Below are 23,069 nucleotides of genomic sequence, written 5' to 3'. Positions count from 1 at the left end.
GTTTCACAAGCCTCTCACAACATTATCCATAATAATCATTTAAAAGTTTACATAATAATAATTATTGTTCTTTCTTTTAAAGAATTACAATCACATATGATGACACTTATATCATTAACAATTGCCAATATTTAATTTCTAAACAATTCATTCAGAATTAATTGTCTAAATAATGACCATAATTTCTGATGAACAATACCTTGAGTGAAGGTGGTTGAACAGAAAAGTTGAAGAGAGAGAGAGAGAGAGAGAGAGAGAGAGAGAGAGATAGTGTCTTGAAAGTGATAGAGAGAAGGCTACCAGAGAGTGTGTGAGAGAGAGATCAGACTTGACATTGATGGAGAAAAGACCATCAGAAAGAGTGACAGAGAAGCTGATCAGAGAATTAAAAGTGATAGAGGACAGCCACACACACAAAACAGAAGAGAGAGAGAGAGAGAGAGAGAGAGAGAGAGCATAGCAAATGAGAATAACAGTGCGAGCTGATCCATTCCTCCATTGCATGCAGACAGAAACATGGATAAACAATTAAGATAAAGTAGACGAAGACAAAGGGACGTCCCAACTTTTCTGCCCTCGTCTGTTCACACCTGCTTTAGACCATTTCACGGCTTTTACGCGTTGCTTGCCATCCAAGTCGGCGGGCGGCGGTGCGCGGGGGAACCCCATCCACCTGGAGATTCTGTCGGGTTCTTTTAGCTTTCCGTACGCCACATGAAACCGCCCCGCTTTTGTTCAAGATTTATGATGACGACCGTTACAACAGTGCAACAACCGTTGTAACAATTTTTAACACCAAACCTCTCCCAGTTATAGATGCTCTGGTCTTGTATGGTATAATTGGATGTTGGTACTTGGGACTCTAGGGAGAGGCAGGCACCTTGCAACACATTTTTTTTATTTCAGAGATTAAAAGAGTTACCATATAAGAAGGAATGATATTCTTTTATGTAAACAGGGATTTGAAGCACAACATCATTGTTTTGCTTTATATCACAGTTACAATTGTCATTATAACAGATTATTAATACTAAAAAGCTTAAAAGACATACATTAAGCGACAAAATCAGGCATTATACGTGTTACAACAGTCACTATCAGAATATTGGTGTTATGAAAGCCTTGGTTCTGCTCCAACTTCTAATATGAGCATTCATAATTAATTAATTATATTGCAACATAAATTTCATTGTGAGATCGTGGATGATGATAAGTCCTTGCTACATTGCGATTTGCAACAAATTAGCAATTGACAGTTTGGAGCTGTAACAATATTACTGAAGACTGCGGAGTTACTTGCATGCATAACCATTCCTGGCTGGCAAGTTCAACAGTCTATGATATGATCCGGCCTCAGTCCATGTATACACCTGATGATGAGGCTTTAACCTGTCCATCTGCACCTCAGACTGGTCGCAACTCATGCAGAGCAGTAAAATATGTGGTGCAGGGACAAGCACAGTTGCCAATAGATAAATACCGTGCCTGTCAATAGAGTTAGTTGCAGCATGAATGCCATTCTACTCAATAGCAGGGATCTTCAGAGCATTGCTTCGAGCATAAAGTTAGTCGATTTTATGGGAACAATTTGCTGATTGAGGGAGATTGTATAGTATCAGTCCCAGCACCACAATTGCAGCACCAATGATGAAGTATGTGTTCAAGCTTGTGCCTTGAGGGATGTAAGGTAATGGCAGCGAGAGAATATAGATGGAAATGGGCACTAAAACAACATGAAAAACAACCTTTTAGTCCAAGAAAAAAAACTCATTTTACGATAGCATATTATGCCTAATAAGCCAATTGTAGAGCGACACATCTGAAATTTGCACATGCAGCAAGCAAATGCCATATGAGAATACTTGTTTGATTCAAGAAATTTCACTATTTTGCAGGTGATGCAGTTCGTGCCTTTGGGTAGCACATGCATGCACAAACACATATCTTTAGTCTTTTGATTTGGTAAATTGGCTTTGCAGATGGGCCATGCATGCACTTGGGTATGTGTGCCTGTTCGCATGCATGCATGTGTCCATGTGTGTGTGTGTGTGTGTGTGTGTGTGTGTGAGAGAGAGAGAGAGAGAGAGAGAGAAAACCTGCTAGTGTTGCTGCAAGAGAAGCAACTAATGCAGATGAAATTTTCACCAGACCAAGCAAAGATATGTTGAAAGCCATATTCATTGTTATAAAAAGTAGAGGTAATAATGGAGCTCCTGCACAACCTGAAAAACAGGGTTAACAGACTGATTCATATAAATCTGCTGACAAGCAAAAGATAATAACTTTAACTGCATCCACATCTTTGACAGACTAGGTTTTCCTATAAGAAAGAGAGCACATGATCTTTAAATATATGTGGCGGTGCAAGTAGAATATTAAGTGAAATCAACTTCAATGCAAGTGTTTTCACCCCTGTGAAGGCTAATACAAAGGTCATTTACTCCAAAATTTAGGCATGTCACCCCTGTCATCAGGAGGGGAACGGAGTTGAAAGCATGATTGAAGGTCTGAACTTAGAGGTTATGATTGAAGGAGAGATCTGGAGTTAAGAGGTGGTAATGGTGTTTCGGCACCTTTGGTTCAATTTTGTATAGAGCTTTCTTTTCATGTGGATTTTGGACCCATTCTATGTGATCTAACAAATAATATATTTACATTATCTGGGCAGTAGTTAATAGAAGCAATAATATATTAAGAAGAGTGACCATAACATCTTCCCTTATCTCTTCAACCTCATCTTTCCCCTTTCTTCTTCCCTTCTCTTGCACATCTCTTCCTCTTCATAGCCCTTTAGCCACTCTTTTTTGACAAGTTCAATACCATAGCGCTCTCTTTCATAGATTGAAGACAGATCATGAGGTTAGACCTATATCTATCGATAATGTTGTGGTCTCACACCCTAACAAATTCTGCAAAACTATATATACCAACCAGTAAAAGAAAGGAAAAGAAAAAAAAAGAAATTTGTCAGAGTCAGACTATCTAAAAACTGTTCTCCCTATTAAAGAAAATATCAGTGGTAGTGTCATATTTGTGTTGCTTGGGGGTTGGTGTAGAATGCAAGTTTCAGTCATGTACATTAGTAATAGCATCCATGTCCACCAGTTTGCTAGCTTGAGTTATGTTCATGAGATTCATAACTGTTTTAACGTTTAAAACATACAACAGCATCTAAAGAAAGAATTTAATATTCTTGATCAGACTAGAGGTTCCAAGTGAAAATGTAGCTACTATGCAAAGGTCTTGACCCTTGAGTATGTATTTTTCTGGCAGTACCCAACTGCTATGCATATTTGTTATTTAGCAATAAAAGCACAATATGCGATTAGCAGATATGATGATGAGTTTTCACTATTCCTTGCATTAATCACAGATTTCTACAAGATGAAGACCAATTTGTAAGACTTTAAAAGATTTACCTCATTTGGTGATGGATTTTCATAAAGTTCTTAAAAAGAAAAACAGATACACATGTAGATGATAACCTTAGATTAATCAAACATGGGCATCTGTTTTATTAAAGATGACTTTTGTTTTTGCCTTATAGTTAAGGTCCGCTATACCGACGTACCGGTAGGCACCTATACCGGTAATGTACCAACTAAACTGGGTCGTACCGACCCAGTTCGGGGACAGCACGCGCAAAAGCGCGCGGGCACACAGGTGAGCCCGCCCACCGCACGCGAAACGCATTCCGCGCGTTTCCCTCGTTTTCCCGCTTAAAACCGCAACCGCGCAACGCATTTCCCTGGTGGACGCGTTTCTCGCACGGAATTTCCTTCTTTCCGAGCCTTCTCGTTTTTTCTCCTCTCTCTCTTCCACTCTTCTCTCTCCTCCGCTCTTCTCCCGCGAGTAAGCGCCAACAAGGATCGCCTTAACGAGGCCCGGTACCGTAAGTCTCCCTCTTTCTCTTCTTCTTCCTCTTCTTCTTCTCCTCTTTCTCTTCTTCTTCCTCTTCTTTCTTCCTCTTTCTTCCTCGTCTTTCCTGTTCTTCTTTCTTCTTCCCCGCGCCAGCACCAAGTGGTACCGGTGTGAACCAGACTGGTTCGCACTGGTACGCAGCAAGAACCGTTTTCCACCCGTTAAACCGTACTGTTTGGCCCCGGTACCGATACGTGCTGAACCGGCCCATATAGCATACCTTACCTTATACTAATTTTCTAATACAAATGCTTATGATGGGTGAGACTATAATTCCTAGTGTAGATGAGAAACCTTGAATTTTGCCTATGATTGTTAATCATCCTTAAGTTTAATATAATGATTATCGGTAATATAAGATTATATTCAATTAAGTTGCCTAGATCAACTGATGTGTTGTAAATAAACTTTAAACAATCAACATCCCATAACATGTGGTCAACCATCTTTATGGGATTCTACAAATGGCTAGTCTTGATGCAATGAAGGATCTTGAAAGGAAAGTATCACAACCAAGGTCTGCCGTACCGCCCCATACCGAGCGATGCAGGGCATATTGTACATACTGGAAGAAAACCGATACGAAATACCTTCAAGTCGGTATAAGCCCCATACTAACCATATCGAGGCATACCACCCCGTACCAAGATGCATATCAGTCCGTACCAAGGCATACCGGTCCATACCAAGGCGTACCGAAATAAAAATTAAGAAAAATGGTTATAAAGCTATTTCGGCACAGAGACATTCCGTACTGTACCAAACCAACAAGATAGCGATACAGTGCCTGATACCGAGATTGTGAACCTTGATCATAACACTATCAATTCTTTACATACATGAATAGCAAAGAGTTTGATTTTTGTTCCTCTATTCTCTTGAACCAAAACTAGTCATACAGTCAAATTTGTAGAAGACATGCAATGCAACAAAAAATGTAGCAGTTATAAATGAAAATGTGATAAATGAGATAATGAGTTTCGCTTGCATCAGTTCAAATTACACTTCTGTCTTGTAGCTCAACATATTCTTTATTGCATGAAAACCATATTATAACGCTAGTGTCATGTCACCAGTGTTTCTTTAAAATCATTATGCACATCACATGAGCACTTATACACGGAATCTTTGCTGTCGATTTCATGATGGTAAAAGTTCAAACAAAAAGGAAAAAAGGCTGATTGACTTCATAATCGTTCTGCATCAACATTTCTTTTCCTGATATTTCTGTTTGTTTTGGGTTGCATTTTACTTTGTTCTTCATAAACTTTCAGTGCAAACCATCTGATAACTAGCGTATGGATAATATTAACTAGCAAGTTTGAGGTTTTACATTCAATATAATTAAAAACAGTAAAGGATTTGGATCAGGAGGGAAATGGTATAGAAAGTTTATTTTCTAAACAACCTATACAGGGATACTGATGTTTAAACATATTAATAAATATTTATTCATTTCCTGCATATCTCAACCGTATCTTGAACATATTAAAGAAATAGACATAAGCAAAGGTTAACTGCAGAGTTATTTCTGTACTAAGAAAACTTGCCTGTCATATTGCCTCCTAAATTCAAAAAACATGCAGCTCCACTTTTTATGTATGAGGGAAGTTCAGGAAAAGGAATTCCTCTCATGTTTGAAAGAAAAGGAAGAAGAAGAAACACAAAAAGAGCCTGCATATGCGAAGGATCAGGAACCTCAACTTAGACCTCCTCTTAAAATTGAGCTCATAAGATATTCGAAGGAAAACAAACATGAACACTGCAAATTCAAACCTTGCATTTTGGCAAAACTTGATATAACTAAAATGCAGGTAGGCACACCAGCTGCATTTGCTACAGTTTTTGAGAAACAAATAAATACAGAAAAGGGGGAACAATAACCATACAGGTTTAAACTCACCTGGAACCCAGATCCAAAAGAATTGACAACGAATATGTCAAGAGGCTTTCCCTGCATAAAGATAAGCTTAAGGTTGTAAAGAATTATAAATGAAAAAAAAAATACAACGACAATTCCATTCCACACTAGTTCATCACTTCACCTATGGTCTTAATGCAATAAATGACATATTTAATTGAAGAAATTACAAGCAAAAATTACCTGAAGGCGCTTTGCACTGTCAATGAAAACAAACTCCTGCCATTATATGTGGTTTAGAGTTTTTTTCAATATGAAATACTAATGTAAACCTAATAACTAGCAGAGGCTTAAACCTTGAGAATGGATGCGGCAGATTGAAATGCAGATGAGGCCACCATCAGCGCTGGCCAGCGAAATTCAACTTCAGATAGAAATTGACCCCCATTTGCCCCACTACAGTCAATCAGCAACAAGAAGTTGAAGTCTTTATAATCTTTATCATGAAAAGAAAAAAAAGAAAGAAAAAAAGATGCCAGCAACAGACCTTATACTTAAATAAAGGTCCAATAATAACATAAACTGTATGATAACTTATACACATAATTGCAATCAAATTTCAGAGTCCATGGGCACACCATGCTTAGTTAATTATATCATAACTAAACTAATCTGGACAAATAATGTAACATGAAAAGGAGCAAAAAAGCTAACAATGTCTAGTGATATCACAATTTACAATCTTAAAATCCTAAATTGGTTTGGTACTAATTTACTTGCCAAAATTGTTTGACATACGGCCAGGCAAATGATATAGGAAAGTTCAAAGTTTGGGAGCAAGTCAAATCTCTTAAAAAAACTAAGCAACAATATAAACAAAGGAAACTCATCAATTAGACCAAAAAAGAAGTGTCGGACGATCTTTATATAGTTTATCATATTGATCCTGGCCAAGCAAAAAAAAATGCTTGCTAAGTTAGTTTCTGCAGCATAGAAGAACATCCTCAATTGCAAATGCCTATGGTCATTGTGCAGAATCATTCATCAACCATGAAAATTGGAGTGTCTCTGGCAAATTTGTGAATATGAATTCATCAATATCAATGATAATGTCCTCATTTTAATCTATGACATTTTGTTCAGAGTTGATCGATGAAGGAGCCAAAACATTCACTGGTTCATGTACTAGAATAAGTTATTCACATCAAAGCTTAATTCTTTCAAGAAAGTCACTTCCAAGCAAGGTTTGTGATACCAGTTTCAGTACCTGTACTGGTACTATGTTTGTACAGTGTCGATATGGGTTGTTTCGCGTATATAGACACTCAGCATGCCCCTATACCGAATATTCGTTTGGTATGGGTATGGTATTTCCTAGTACGAGGCGGTATGTGCCCTGTTACGATGAACCTTCCTTCCAGGTTTCAAATAAATATCATTTCATCAAGGCCCATGATCATGCTACGTTATCTTTAGCTGCATTCAATACTATACTTATACAGATGAAGTTAAAATTCTTCAGAAAAGATATGTGAAATTAGCAATAAGTGTCAAATATGGTTTCAAAAGACTCCAATCTCAAGATGCATGCATTTATCGTTTCTTTAAAGAAGATACAAAAAATATGGAATTATTTTTGGATTACTTTGCCACTAAGGGAATCACCCCCAAACTTTGTCCATCTCATTGTTATTTTTTAAGATAAAACAAAAATCATGAAAAGCAAGAAAAAGCAGATGTAATGGGGTTATCGGAATGTCTTCATTAGTTCCATTTAAGGGGGAAAAATAAAGCTTCTTTGCATACCAAATGTCAGCATAGGATAACAATGTGGGCTATATTCTGAACATAAAATCCAAAGAACGAACAAGTCTAGACCTTTTGATTTCTAAGATACATTTGCAGAGTAGACGGTTGAGACACACTACTATGCTGTTCCAAAACTTCAGACCCACAGTGCACTTTGTTTGGGGCTTTGGGCTAATTAGCTCCATGATACTAGCCAAGAAAAATACCTTTCCATGTATGGAACCAATAAGCAAGTGCTCTGAAAAGCTGTATCCACCTTCCGCACTATGGAGATATGCTGAGACCAAACATCAATGATCGAGTTCTTGAAGTTCACATTAACATTAGGCCTTTAAGGAAAAGGACCAACTAGACTAATAGTAACAGTTCAAAAACTTCTTTAAGTATTAAATGATATAATGCAATGTCTTGCATAAGTAATGGTAAACAACATGCTTTAACCTTCACTAGCTTCCTACACCAACCTGACTCCTAGCAGATGCTTTCTAGGAGCAGGCAAACTTAAATGAATCACTTTGATATCTAAGCATGGACAATAATCAGAGTCAACACTCTAAATTCAGCACATGCCAGTCTACAGCTTAGATAAGCATAACAAATGGCTCAATCCAGCAGGACCAGCACTCAAACATGCTGAGAAAGCAAAAATGAATGAGGGCACCATGCGCCAATCTGGTACCTTGGAAGATTTCACATAATTTAGTAGATCTAAGTTCAAAAGGTGGAACAACACTCTATTTTATGAGCTATCAAGTGTCAAAATGTTGAAGATAAAGCTAGATTTAATTATATTCGAGTGCAGGGTCGGCGAAATCATCCCGAACCGGATGGTTCCAGCCATTCCGAGCCATACTGGTGGCCCACCAGTATGGTTCCGGCAACGAAATGAAAACCATTACCGGAACCGAAGAAGGAGAAGGAAAGAGAGAAAAAGAGGAAGCAAGCGGGAAGGTGGGATAGGGAGAGTGAAGGAGGCCGCCACCCTCCGCCGGCCTCCCCGCCCACCCTTCCCCTCGCTCTCTTTTTCTCTCTTGTTCTCCCTCTCCCCCGCCTCTTCTACTGTGTCGGTACGGGCCCGGCACGGCATAGGCCGTACCGACTCGTTCTGCCAGAGAACCAGTACGGTCCGACATTGGTCTAGTGTCAATAGCACACAAAAAAAAAATACAATACTCCAGCACAATAGATCAAACCAGGTAGTTGAGAAGAGATAGGAGATTTAAAGTTTAAAACAATTATTGTAAGAAAAATCTCTGGATAAAAGCTCTTTCTTAGATTCAGAAGGATGAGAACATAACAGAGGTTCATTAAGTATGTTGGACTTCTCATGTAAGGAATGTTTATGCAATGAAAAAAATAACATGGATGGGGCTTCTTTCTTACTAGACCTAGGAAGAGAGTAAGGTCGGTCAAGCACGAAGTAAGCCAATACATGCGAAAGCTAACCAAGACAACTATCTCCCTATGTCAGCTGGCATTCCTCCCTGTTCCCTCTTTCCAAATCTTTTCCTTCAGCCAGTAGGAAGAGATGTGACTGTAGCTTCATAGTTTAACAGAAGAACTAGAAATTCAAACATCAAATTGAACAGATCTTTAAACTCTAAAGAGAAAATGAAAGATGGACTCGTCTTTCTTGTTTACTAACAAATATTAGGCCCCAACAGCGACATGGATAAAGCTATCATGGAGAGGAATAAAAATTGAACATTTATGTTAGAGATTGTTATAAATTTCTAAATGATGGTGGACTGATTGCCCTTTATTCAACACTCTCCAAAAATCAAGTGCCTCAAACAGGACTAAAATCTTCACATGGCTGGCACTTTAAGATAATATTGACAACAAAAGAACCTGCATCAGAAATGATTAAGCACAGGACATTGAACTTTGTGGACATTGAGAGGAAAATGGCAATCGTTTGTTTATTTTCCATTCTTTTACTCAACAAGTATCCAACATCTATCTTCGAGTTATAGTCATTCAAGGTAGACCTTCATCTCTCACTTCACTATTGAGAGTTTGGTGAAACAAGAGAATCGCATTATAAGATTAACTTTGATCAGTAGGTGATTGCCATCTGCAGGAGTACACAGGGAAAAATGGAATGGAAGAAATTTCCACAGTAAATCGAGCTCTCTTTCTGCTTTAGCTTGAAAGGCTGTGAAGCTTTTAACGGCCTGGTTGAATCTCTGCAACAAGAAGAGACTAACAAGTGTCACATATCTCTGGAGAAAGATTAGTTGCCACAGTACTTGAGTGTTCTCTAGCTTTCATATTTCTTCCCCCTCTCTTCTCTTTATTTTGAATTTTGATATTTTTCTAGTATGCCTTGGTGCAACAGCAAGGTTGTTCCATGGTGATCTCGGAGTCACATGTTCGAAATATGGATATAGTCTCTTGCATGTGGGGGTAAGGCCTACATAGATCTGACCCTCCCCGGACCTTGCAGTGGCGTGCACTAGGATATTCTTGGATAGTTTTCTAAAAAATTACTTGGTTTTCCCTACCCTTTGAATAAACTTTAAAAAGGAAGAAAAAGAATATCTCACCCAAGGTTTAAAATACTAATAACGAGCTCCGTACTGCTTTTGTCCTAGGTCTGGATAGTATCAGGAGCCACCATCGACTTTTAGGATTGTCTGCATCCTAATACATATTGGGGATGCCAAATCTTTTGCTTTATATTTTTTACTCTATATATTTATGCATTCATTAAACTTTCTTCTCCTAAATGAGTATTAAAGTGAATATTGATATGCTTTCTATGAGTTTTTGGTGTCGAGAAGGCCAAATAGGTGTGAGGGCAGGGCAGATTTGCCCTTCTTCCCCTTCTTTATCCTCCCTCCCTCTCTCTCTCTCTCACACACACACACACACAAGTGTGGTCTCTATCTGCACTTCCCTTCTTTGACTTAGCCAAAGAGAAAGAGAATGTGCCCCCCCACTTCTCTCGTTCTCATTTTTATTTCAAAATTAAGCAACTTGGTCGGATCAATCCTGGTGTTGGCCAAGTAGGCTTTGATACCAGATGGTACCAGCAGATTTCAGTTAAGATAAGCAAGATGTCCCAGCCTATTAAAAGACCAGTGTCTTGTAGGTGTCATGTCTTGGTTTCCTATGGAACTATCCGGTACCAACGATGGGATCCATTTCAAAGGGACCTAATCTTCGTCTCACCTATGCATAAGTCTAGCAAGGAAAGCTTTAACTCCAAACAAGCACACGACACCAGTGCCCCATGCTAGCCCATGCAATTTGTGTCAAAGTCAATACTTTAGTAACTAATTGTGCAAAATGCATGCAATATAATTTCATGCCATGATGCAATAGAGCGCCGCACAAGGCTAGACTGCGTTGAAGTTCATGGTCAAATCCTAAGCCTCAAACAGTTTCCTAGGTGCACTATGGGTATGCTGGGGTCCACACTTCAGTTAGCTTTATTAAGGTGACAAGGCAACATGAGCATTGAAAGTACATCTTAAAGAGCTATAGATGGGTTTAAGCCATCTATGTAATTGAAAAAAAAAAAGAAGAGCTATAGCACTTTCTAGTCCACAATTCACATGAGAGCAGGTACAGTTGTGCTTTAAAAGATATTTGAAGAGCAAAGAGATGACCTAGATAAAGGCTTCGATTATTTTTATTTTAATTAGAAAAAAGCCTTGGTCTATTAAAAAAAATCTTATCTTTACATATATAACCTGCTAGGAAAGAGAATAAACTAGTGCTTTAAAACTTCCCCCTCTAACTTATGGAGAATAATGAGCTCATTATATGAAAGCTCAATAATTTGCATAAAAAAACCATATCAAGAAAATTGCCTGACCAATATTAACTTCAAGTGAACACCCCAAGCAATTAGCGAAAAAAAAAGAAAAAAAAATCAATACAATCATAGTCTTTACAACAATGTTTTTTTATCAATAAAATGAATTGAGCACTAACTTTGCAAATAAAGAATAACCAAATGAAATAAAGATGATAAGTATCAGGCTTGATCTCAAATTCCCCTAATAACATACCTGCTACTGCTAGAACCACTCCTACAGTTACAAGTAGGCAACCAAAGATTTGGTTGAATGAATATTTTCTTCCCAAAATTATGACAGATAAGATAAGCTGCCACCCAAGAATGACTGCAACATGCATAATAGAAGATGGAGATATAACAAACATTAGAACAAAAATAATAAATAAAGCGCTCCCACTCTTTGAATAAGTATTCATAGAATTGCTTGCTAACTCCATAAAAAAATCCTGTTCATTTATGAAGACAGCATGTTGTAACTATACTGGAAAGACTGTAAACTACACAGTAAGAGAATTAGGTAAAAAAGGTAACAGCTACACTCAACCATGAAGGTGGCATTCTTTCTTTGGGAAAAATCTATAGGAAAAAGAACTTCATCTTATCCTACTTAATCAGAGCGTGCAACCTATTTAGATTCCCATACATTAACTAGATGCTGTAGAAAGCCATAAAACGACAAAAAGGTATATAAAGAAATAGTGAAAAAAAGAAGGGGTCCAAAGACAACATCAGGAACTTACTGCGAAACAGAAGGCATTTAAAGATGGAAAAACAAAGGAAAACAAGAGTCAAAACTTTTAAAGCTCATCATTTATACTGATGCTAGAGAACATTACCACGATTTTTGAAAAATCATCTGCAGTAAAGAGAAAAAGAGGAGGGAAAAATAATATCCTTTAACCTTTCAGCATGCTATACATGCCACCAATTGCTGCAAGCAAACAACGGTAAGTATAATAGTTTTCATGGCAGCGTTACAACATTTTATGGTAAATATCCAAACCTCAGATTTGGGCATCCAGCATCAATTGAGGAATGCAAATATTAGTCGAGGCATTCATTAACAGAAAAGCATGGAAATACTTCCTTAGCACTAGAATCAGGTGTTATCTTGTATGCATTCAACTTTAGCAATTTGTTTCTCTAGAAAATGGATAACATTATGACAATTGGTAAAAAATGGATAGCATCACGACAATCGGTAAGAGTATGGATTTTATATAGCATTGTCCAAGAAATATATCAATATGGTTTGCATTATTTGTCATCGTTAAATATGCTATAGTTGCCTTTCATAACTGCTGTCAAATACCAGAAACTATATGTAAAGAAATCCAATGGCGACCTTATCAAGGTTTTAGCTGGACACCAAGCTAGTACATGTAGAAACAGGAACAAGGGTGGTTGTTGTGCAAATGAATTGAAAAGAAGATGAAAGAAGCCTGAGAAAAAGTTTGTCCACAGCACAGAAAAGAAAGTGGAAGAAGAGGAACATAGTTCTATCGGGGTCTCAGTCAGCAAGCAAGGTGCAGCTGCAAGGGAAGAGTTATGGGGCTCTGTTGAGGTGTAGTATCTATAGGTAGTTCAGATGTTTCATCCTATTAAGTTTAAATTGTTTTCAATTCATCTCAAGATAATCTTGTAGACAGGTCAAACATGAGATCAAGTTATCATGTGACGTTTTACCAATGGGTTGGGTCCATGAATTCAAAGGGGTAGCATCATAACCTGGTTTTTGGGGCTACAATAAAGCACACGCATTTCCCTGATACTCCTTGTCTTCCTCGATCATCGAATGGGCTGTCTATTTCACCAGAATAGTTATTCGCTAGACATTTCTAAGTCTAGAGTAACCTTGAAGTACATTGCTTCTTGGTTGATTCATTTGAGCTTAGACTACACAATTGATATGGCAGGTTTCTTTACCAGCTATGCTTCTGCATTCGAAGGCAACTTCTATCGGCATCAATATAATGCCCATGAATTTGATATTGATGTATAGAGGACTGATGTTAGGTCACACGTTGGTCACAGAGTGTTCCCAAAGTTTAGTTGATCCTATGGGGGTTTACAAAAACCAGCTTCATAGAGATGGGTCAAGTCTATCTCACCATATCTTTTGCAATAGGACTATGAGGTAATGATTTTTGAAAGATAACCATACAGTGCTTGTAACAGAGTTTAAACTGAGAACCCACTTTAACAGATAAATAGGCACATGGACAGGAGTAACCCATGACTAAAATAAAACTGTTCGCAATGGCCACTTGATCCAACCATTTCAGATCAATCATAACTGGGTTGCAAATATGACCAAATGTAATTCATCCATCAAAAACAAATCTACACAATCCAAAAAAAAAAAAAAAGCACCCACAAACAAAAGAAGACCGTTCAAAATCGAACTAATCATATCTAACTACATCACAACTAGCCTGACCAAAACCTATCTTAGATTCATAGAATCTGATTTATCCAACCAGTTAGCACTTGAAGATCTATCATATAATCTTGAGCTAGAAGTCAAATTTAACCCAACTTTGCTCAACATATTTATAGTTATTCGCTTAGCTGAGGGTCCTATAAATGCTTTATTCATTCTCTACCTATTATTTACAATAATTAGTTAAATAATAGGTGATACTAAGATGTCACTGCCCACGTAATGAAATTATGGGCTGGTCTCTCTTGTATTTATCTTCTCAACCTAAATATGAGAGTTCCATATAACTGCTTCTCCCATTTATGGTGTACTTCTATATTGAAGTTGTTGGTACTGATTTCAGGCTTATTTATGGTAAAGAAAGTACTGTTTATCCAATTTTAAAGCTTATGTTACAGCGGGAAGAATTCTGTGAGTTTGTCTTCTCTTTTCCTGTATATAACTTCAAGATCTGCAAAGTATCTTCTGTGAGTTGTTACATCAACCTTAGCATAATATGCATACAGAATTATTCTTCATCCTCTGTCATGAATGTTACTCATTTTTCTTTTTTTTCTCCAAATTAATTGTGTGATATTTATCTAAATTTATCCTTAAAGTAACATCATAAAGCGGAGTCCTCTCTTCAATCTAATGCTCTTAGACTGGTCCTTTATCCTTCAAACTTAAAGCCATTAACATTGCAGTCTAGCAACCTGAAGATCATAGAGTTATATATTTGTATTTGTTTAGATTTTCTTCAACTTAAATCATAAGATCTTTAATTTATCTATTTATTTAGATTATCTTTTTGTTTAGGGTCCGCAAAACTATCTTTTTATGAGTTGTTACCATCGACGTTAGCGTAATATGCATAAAGAATTATCCCTTCATCCTTTGTCATGAATATTACTCCTTTTTCTTTTTTTTTTCCTCCAAATTAACTGCATGATAGTTATTTAAATTTATCCTCCAAGTAACATCATATAGTCAAGCTTTTCTTCAATCTAATCCTCCTAGACTGGTCTCTTATCCTTCAAACTTAAAGCCATATAAGCATAGTTTGTCGAACCGTGCAAATTGGACCGGTCGATTACTGGTATGGTTCGAGGGTTTGATTTGGGGCATAAAAGGATTGAGGGCTTAGCTGGCTCACTACTTCCTTCAAGGGTTGAAACTGTCCATTGCTCGCTTTATTCACTCCTCACCCTTCGAAACCCTAATACCCCCATCATCCCCGTTTGCTGCCCGCTTTGAGAATGTTCTCTATCATCATCCTTGACCAACCAAGTAAGTCTCCCTCTTCTCCCTCTCCCTCTCTCTCCCCTCCCCCTAAGCCCCCCCTCTCTCTCTCTCTCTCGACCTCTCTCTCTTCCCCTCCCTCTCTCTCCCCCTTTGACGATAATGAGGAGGGTTGTTCAAAACCTCTCGGCTTGTCTGTCTCCCTCTCGCTCCTCTCTCTCTCTCTTTTTCTCTCTTTCCCTCTCCTCGTTTTCCTCTCCCCCTTCCTCTCTGGCTCTCCCTATTTTAATACGCCCCGAATGGCATGGTACATACCTTGATCATGCCAAACCAGTCGCTGGCTGATACACCCTCCGGTATCGATTTGGTGAACGTTGCATACGGGTGCTTTCTTTTAATTTTGAATGCTATCCATTAACATTGCAGTCTAGCAACCCGAAGATCAAGGAGTTATCTATTTGTATGTGTTTAGACTTTCATCAACTTAATTCATAAGACATTTAATTTGTCCTTTATTGCGATTAGAAATTAAATGCCACACCAGCCCTAAAAGGTAAAACAAATTTGGATACTTGTATTAAAAATTCTGCATTAAAGGGTGTTTACTGTAGAATGTATTTATAGTTTATTTATAGTTTTTTAAAAATAACTGGGTGGAAAGAAGAAAAGGCTATTTGGAACAATGCCATCCCATCAATTAAACATCAATAAGGTCTCCATTTTTTTTCTTTTTCTTTCTCTTTCCTTCATTTTTTTTGAGTTCCAGAAAAGACGGTGCTAAAAGATAACCGATCATCATTATCAAGATCGGAGAAATTGTTTTAGTTCATTCTCCTGAAGTAGAAATTCATGTTGTAGGTTGAGGAGATATCTCAGGACAAAAGATTTTCCTGGTGGAAGTAGATTATACTTACCAGATAATAATTGGGGTGTATTAAGTTGGATTGCCTACAGAATTTAGCAAGTAATAGAATTTGTAACTTTAAGCAGAAGTACTAACTTCAGCAGGATGTAACTGCTCGCTGGAAAGTCCTTTGGCAGAAGCCAAAACGTTCAATTATATAAATGCAACACATTTTTTGTGTCATTAATGACATGTAATAAAACCTAGTTTTTGATAAACTGTTCACTCCATTTTTTATCAAAAAAAAGTCTTGCAGAATAATTAGAGATGATGAGTGATACTATGCCTCTCTCTCTCTCTCTCTCGACCTCTCTCTCTTCCCCTCCCTCTCTCTCCCCCCTTGACGACAATGTGGAGGGTTGTTCGAAACCTCTCGGCTTGTCTGTCTCCCTCTCCCTCCTCTCTCTCTCTATTCCTCTCTTTCCCTCACCTCGTTTTCCTCTCCCCCTTCCTCTCTGGCTCTCCCTATTTTAATACGCCCCGAATGGCATGGTACATACCTTGATCAAGCCAAACCAGTCGCTGGCTAATACACCCTCCGGTATCGATTTGGTGAACGTTGCATACGGGTTCTTTCTTTTAATTTTGAATGCTATCTATTAACATTGCAGTCTAGCAACCCGAAGATCAAGGAGTTATCTATTTGTATGTGTTTAGACTTTCATCAACTTAATTCATAAGACATTTAATTTGTCCTTTATTGCGATTAGAAATTAAATGCCACACCAGCCCTAAAAGGTAAAACAAATTTGGATACTTGTATTAAAAATTCTGCATTAAAGGGTGTTTACTGTAGAATGTATTTATAGTTTATTTATAGTTTTTTTAAAATAACTGGGTGGAAAGAAGAAAAGGCTATTTGGAACAATGCCATCCCATCAATTAAACATCAATAAGGTCTCTATTTTTTTTCTTTTTCTTTCTCTTTCCTTCATTTTTTTTGAGTTCCAGAAAAGACGGTGCTAAAAGATAACCGATCATCATTATCAAGATCGGAAAAATTGTTTTAGTTCATTCTCTTGAAGTAGAAATTCATGCAGTAGGTTGAGGAGACATCTCAGGACAAAAGATTTTCCTGGTGGAAGTAGATTTTACTTACCAAATAATAATTGGGGTGTATTAAGTTGGATTGCCTACAGAATTTAGCAAGTAATAGAATTTGTAACTTTAAGCAGAAGTACTAACTTCAGCAGGATGTAACTGCTCGCTGGAAAGTCCTTTGGCAGAAGCCAAAACGTTTAATTATACAAAGGCAACACATTTTTTGTGTCATTAATGACATGTAATAAAACCCAGTTTTTGATAAACTGTTCGCCCAGTTTTTTATCAAAAAAAAGTCTTGCAGAATAATTAGAGATGATGAGTGATACTATGCCTCTTTCTGTAAGACAAGAAATCACTGCTCATGGAGATTTTGTCCTTGACTCATGCCTAGGGTTTACAAACACAAGGGGCTATTTTGAGCCAAAAAAAGAACAGAGCAAAATGCTTTTAAGGGTATCCTCAAGAGTGATAACTGAGATGCAAACTTTTCTGTAAACATGTCCAGATATATGATGATAGCTAAGTCTATTAATGTAGATAAATATAAAACAAATAGCTCAAGAAATAATATGCCAAGCAGATGAAAATTGAGGAAAAAGAAACTATCATTTTGAAATAATTAGCTCACTCAAGACCAGCATTACCTGAGACAATATAGGAATGGCAGGTCCAGGAAGCATAGCTGCATGGAATATGAAAGAAGGTCTTATTTGTAAATACAGTCTACAATATAATAGAGCAATTTCATCTTCTTTTGCTAATGTCCATGTACAAAGAGATCAATCAAAAACAAATAGCACTAATGATTACAAAAAGAAGATTATACATTCAAAAAACTAAAGAACCTTATCTTTGATTAACTTTATTTTTGCACACATTCACTACCGTGAGTTAACCTTCTGCCAACATTCTCCAAAAGAATACAAAGGCATCAATTTTAACATTAAGCAAACTGAAAAATCAATGGTCATATCCAGCATCAAAAGAAAAACTAAAGAGAAAATTAAGACATTTTAAAAGGAAAAAGGATAAAATCTACAGTTACCTCCAGCAGACATCCCTGAAGCAACGCCAAGGGCTTCCAGGAAACCAATTGCTATAAAACGAGATTTTGGGATGGCCAGCATTTCCTTAGTCACAGTCCCAGCACGGTATCTGATGTAGAGAATAGAGAAATATACCGCCACATATCTGTGATAAACTATGTTAATTCTGGCATATTATACAATATAAACTTGCTAATTCATAGATGAAGAACTGCTTAATGAAGTAAAGATATCATGTGAAAAAGAAATGGAAAACTCCCCAATTATTCATAACATATTTGCCCGTATTCGCAATATATAATAAGAAACTGCAACAAGCAATATGTTAATTTCTTGACAAAAATAAATTTAAAAATATATAATCAACAAATCACATCGACAAATATAATGCATAAATTCATCATCTGGATGCCATTGTATACCGTGCAAAATGTTATACTTTGTAATTTTGCATATTCTCCTGAATTTGATGGCTACAACTATAACAATCCAGGACATCATTCAAAATGGCTAGCCAAAAGGTATTTTTTGGGTTCCTTAGTCCTGTATAAGTGCCCCAAGATCCTCCCAGCGAATAATCGATGTGAGACTAAATACACGCTCGCATGGGTCCTCACATACTGCCCCCGTTTAAGACTTGATGTCCACATCATGATAGGGATCTAAATCCATTCAAATCTAATCACAAACACCACGATCGGCTCATGGTCAGCCTCAATAAGTCCATATTGCAATATCTCCTAGTCCATATAAGCCATGGGCTGGATCTGTTCTGATACTATTTGTAACAACACAGGACCTCACCTAAAATAGCTAACCAAAAGGTATTTTTTAAATTTCTTAGTCCTGTATAAGTATCCAAAATCTTTCTGGCGAATAACCGATGTAGGACTAAACACATGCTCACATGGGTCTCACAGATACACAAATAGGTTTCTTGTTACATAAATTCACCCTAATGCAATGAATCAATAATTTTATTTTGAGTAGAAGTTTTCTACCCCGTGATATCATATGATTCTCTCTTTTTCTCTAACAGCCAATCACCTGCTATAGAAGACATTTTAAATGCTAAATCTTGAAACTACTATCATTATCTTTGGGAGAAAGACAAGGAAAGTTCCAAGTGAAGAACATTAGCCACATAAATTTCATCCGTCATCTGGTAATAAAGAAAAGCACGCAGTAAACATCAGACAAACAAAATAAGCATGCCCATTTGCATCAAGCTGATCAACAACCAGTACATAAAACACAGCAGGTCACCAATCAATATCAGTAATAAGAACATACGTCCACCCAAAATCCATCAACAGTGGTGCCAGAAAATTGACAGATTGATACCAAAGATATCAAGAGCATGACATATATGTACTCAAAAGCCCATTAGCAGAGTAATTCCATAAAAATCACCAACCAATATGAAGTGTATGGAGACATTTCAAATCAGAAAAGATATCACTCAACTCAAAAACCCATAAACGAGGTCGTGTTACAAAAATCACTAGATATTCTTGTGCAACACCAACTGAAACGAACAGTGGGACAAGGGAAAACAATCTGCACTACTCGAACAAGATCGTGCCTTTTAACTTCAATCAAATCACACAACGAGGCCCACAGAAGCAGCGACGGGTACAGTCCTTCTAATTACCAAAGAAGCTTACCCAAAGGTGGTGACTTGGGCCAGAAAGAAGGGATAATTCTTCATGGGAACGAGGGCCAGTTTATATAGAACCCGATTCAAGACGGCGAAGAGAACAGTGACCCCCGATCCAACCAAAATCCGGCCGTCGAAGCCATCGGCAAGCTCTGCCTGCCTGTCAGAAGCTTGAGTCGGAGGAAATACCAGTGGTCTCCTCGAAGATTTGGGTAACAGCCAGCTCCGGCTACTGTAAACCCTAGAATCGCATATCCGCGAGCGCATTGCCGAGGGAACCACGAGACGAGTCCTAGGGTTTAGGAGGGGTGGCAGTTTGGCTTTGGAAATGGTTCTGTGGAGAAGGGGAGTGTATGACGGGAGGAGATGGAGATGACAGCGAGAGGCTTCCATGGAATGGATGGGCTTTTTAATTTGAATCCTGGAGCTCAGCGGCTATGTACGTGGAGGAAAAGGAGAGGAGAAGAACACTGGGAACTTCTCTGAGGAGCAAGTGGGCATGGATTCGCCCCCAGGGGCAGGTGGGAAAGGGGAACTTCATATGTACGGCCGCTGGAGTTATCTACAGGACAGCTACATGCTTGCGTGCGACCGCATTTCACCCGCATGGGAATTGATGTTTCCATGTAAATATTGCCCCTGGCTTTTTTTTCACGAAGAGGAATTATAATAAACCCCACTGATTCCGAATCCCAGGCAGTCTGCCGTGGATAAAAAAATAATAATGCTGCAGATTGGATGGCTTCTTATGCGGTCCATTACTCCATAGATGTTTTCTGGAAGAGACACATTCTATACCATCTTGTTTGTATTTTCTGATTTTTTTCTGATTTTATGAGTTACATTCTCATCTATTGTGTGTGAGTCACCGATGTACAAAAAAAAACTCACTGGTCTAAATTCGGCCAAAATTGGGGTGACAGAAAATGTCTAACGGCCAAATGTCTTTGTGTAGTTAAACAGATATTGTTTCCAGATCAAAGCTAACAAAATTATAGTTAAATGGGCAGCATCAATTTCATCATTTCTTTTTACTACGCTTTGGTGCAAGTTTTAGTGGGATTAGGGCAGGCTGGTGTGTGAAGCCCAAAATGATTTTTGCTATGACACATTCTCTGCAACTAGATGTAGAGAATCATAGTAGCCTAAAAGCCTTTGCCTTAGAAGGAGATTCTTCTTCTAAACATGAATGGAACATTCTTATAAAGAGTACACCGAGTAATTTGTTGGTTGTGCTTAAACCAACTATGAATGGAACATTCTCCCTTTATCTTTTCATACAATTTCCTGACCTTTGATGTTCAGTTTCATCATGTTCATGAGAAATGTAATGTAACGGTTGGCTTGCAGTATAAATTTTAGAATTCTAAAGGATTTGATAGTCTTTCCCAAAACTAATACTTGTGTAACTTTTCTAGTGTTCATATGCACTAGAAAGCTTCTTTAAGACATCGATGAGCTACATTTCAGTTTTGGAGAATTATTTGCTCAAATGTGAATCCAAGGGAACTTTTTATAAAAATCACTTTGATGTCCACTTTCTTTGAAAATTTACGGATACTTCATCAAAGATTTCAAGCCTGCATGATTAGGATTCATGTGTGTGTGTATATATATCGCTACTATTATGCAGCCTGTTCTGATTACACTCAAACTAGAGGAATATATTTGCTTAAACATTTATGCTTACACTCTGCCAGGCATCATTATCTTCTGCTCTTCATGGCTGCAGTTCAGCTCCGTTTGCTGTTCTGGCTTGGTAATGTCAGTAGGTAGTAATTTGCTTTCCCTGGCTTTCAGTGGATCCATGGCCTGATAAAGATAAAATGTTGGTCTAGATTCAGACTTTTCTGATATGAAATCTTTTGTGATTGCATCTGCACATCGACCTGATCATGCTCTGATGCTAGTTTCATTTTATTTGGGGTGGTGTGGATGTCAAAAGTTTATTGATTGTACTCATTATCTGAGAGCTGAATTGAATGCCAAATATCAGTCAATGTAGGGAAACCATTTAACACCAGAATGGTGTGTTCTTAAATTGAATACGAGGTGTTAAACTACTAGTATAGTCAATAAATTCATTTATTCTTTTCACTTCATATGTCATTTGTATCTCCCCTCCTTCCTCACCTTCTCTCTCTCACACCCTCTCTCTCTCTTTCCCTCCTCTTCTTCCTTGCTCTCTCTTCAGCTTGATGACAAGTGATATCAGCGGTGGTAAGATATTGGGATTGGATGGTAGTCATGAAGTCGTGTATTTTGCTGTATATCGCAGCTTCAAATTCTCTATGTTGAATTTCAACTTTTAATTTCAAATTTTAAATTCAGATCATTTGGGTTCTGTTGCCCAGAGATGGTCACCCAAGAGGGGGGTGAATTGGGTGTTTTAAAAACTTTTGACTAATTAAAAATAAAACACACGAATATATGCACTAAAGTAAAGAAGGAGGAATGAAAAAGGTCAATCGCAAACACAAGGTTTTATAGTGGTTCGGAGCTTCCACTGCTCCTACATCCACTCCCCAAATCACCTTTGGGAATTTCCACTATAATCCACGATTACAGTACGGTAGTTTTGCGAGTTCACTACCCAACTCGTTGTTTTTACACCGGGCTCACAACAAACCCTAAAACCCCCAATTTCACTTAGGCTTGGGACGCCTTTCCCTTGTTCCAAGTCCCTTGACTGGAACAAGCACCACAACGAAAGAGTTTACAAAAGAAAGGAAAAGCTCTAAAAAGCAAATATTGCAATTATGAACAATAGAACCCGGAAGAATCCTTTTGCCGTTGGAAGCGTGGGAGATATTGATTCTTCCGATGTGGAGCGCGTAGGATTGAGTGTGAGCTTTGAATCCCAAGCGCACGAGAGTGATTGAGCTTGAAATCACTTGGGAAGCTTGAAAACACTTGATTTCTTCACTTGAATGCACTCACTCCCTTGAACTTTTCTTTCTTACTTCTCTCTTGAATGATCTAGCTTTGGGTTGGTGAAGAGTTGTTGAGAAGCACTTAAGAGGTCCCTTTTATAGCCCAAAAAGCAAATATAGCCGTTAGAGACAAAGAAAGAAGGATTTGAAATTCAAACCAAACCTGAAAAGCTGTCAGTCGCGTCCCAGTCACTCCGGGGACGTCTCCGCTTCAACGGGAGACGTCTCGGCTACAAGATTTTACTTTTTCCGTTGTCTGGGGTCGACTCGGCACTTTCAGGGGACGTCTCGGCTTGTTTGCACTTTTTGAATGGGGACGACTCCGCTGATCTGGGGACGACTCCGCTTCTTTATCTCCGAAGAACATGTCCTCTGGTATTTCCTGAGAGAGTCGACTCCGCTCCTTCAGGGGACGT

At 38.0% G+C, this 23,069-nt stretch overlaps 1 protein-coding gene across 1 annotated transcript; it reads right to left on the bottom strand.

Annotated features, from left to right (window-relative positions):
* Positions 1-961: 961 nt before the first annotated feature.
* LOC103696064 (protein CLT2, chloroplastic) lies at positions 962-20,340 on the bottom strand. Its single transcript, XM_039117102.1, has 10 exons — positions 19,728-20,340; positions 18,060-18,205; positions 17,643-17,696; positions 11,610-11,727; positions 6,139-6,238; positions 6,026-6,061; positions 5,825-5,875; positions 5,472-5,595; positions 2,097-2,222; positions 962-1,723 (listed from the first exon to the last, which is right to left on the bottom strand). Exons 1-10 carry the CDS (start codon positions 20,111-20,113, stop codon positions 1,566-1,568), a joined length of 1,299 nt encoding a protein of 432 aa, XP_038973030.1. The 5' UTR covers positions 20,114-20,340; the 3' UTR covers positions 962-1,565.
* Positions 20,341-23,069: the final 2,729 nt, after the last annotated feature.

The sequence above is a fragment of the Phoenix dactylifera genome, unplaced genomic scaffold (genome assembly GCF_009389715.1).
Source record: "Phoenix dactylifera cultivar Barhee BC4 unplaced genomic scaffold, palm_55x_up_171113_PBpolish2nd_filt_p 000184F, whole genome shotgun sequence".
Lineage (NCBI taxonomy): Eukaryota > Viridiplantae > Streptophyta > Magnoliopsida > Arecales > Arecaceae > Phoenix > Phoenix dactylifera.
This window is presented reverse-complemented; position numbering and strand designations above follow the sequence as displayed.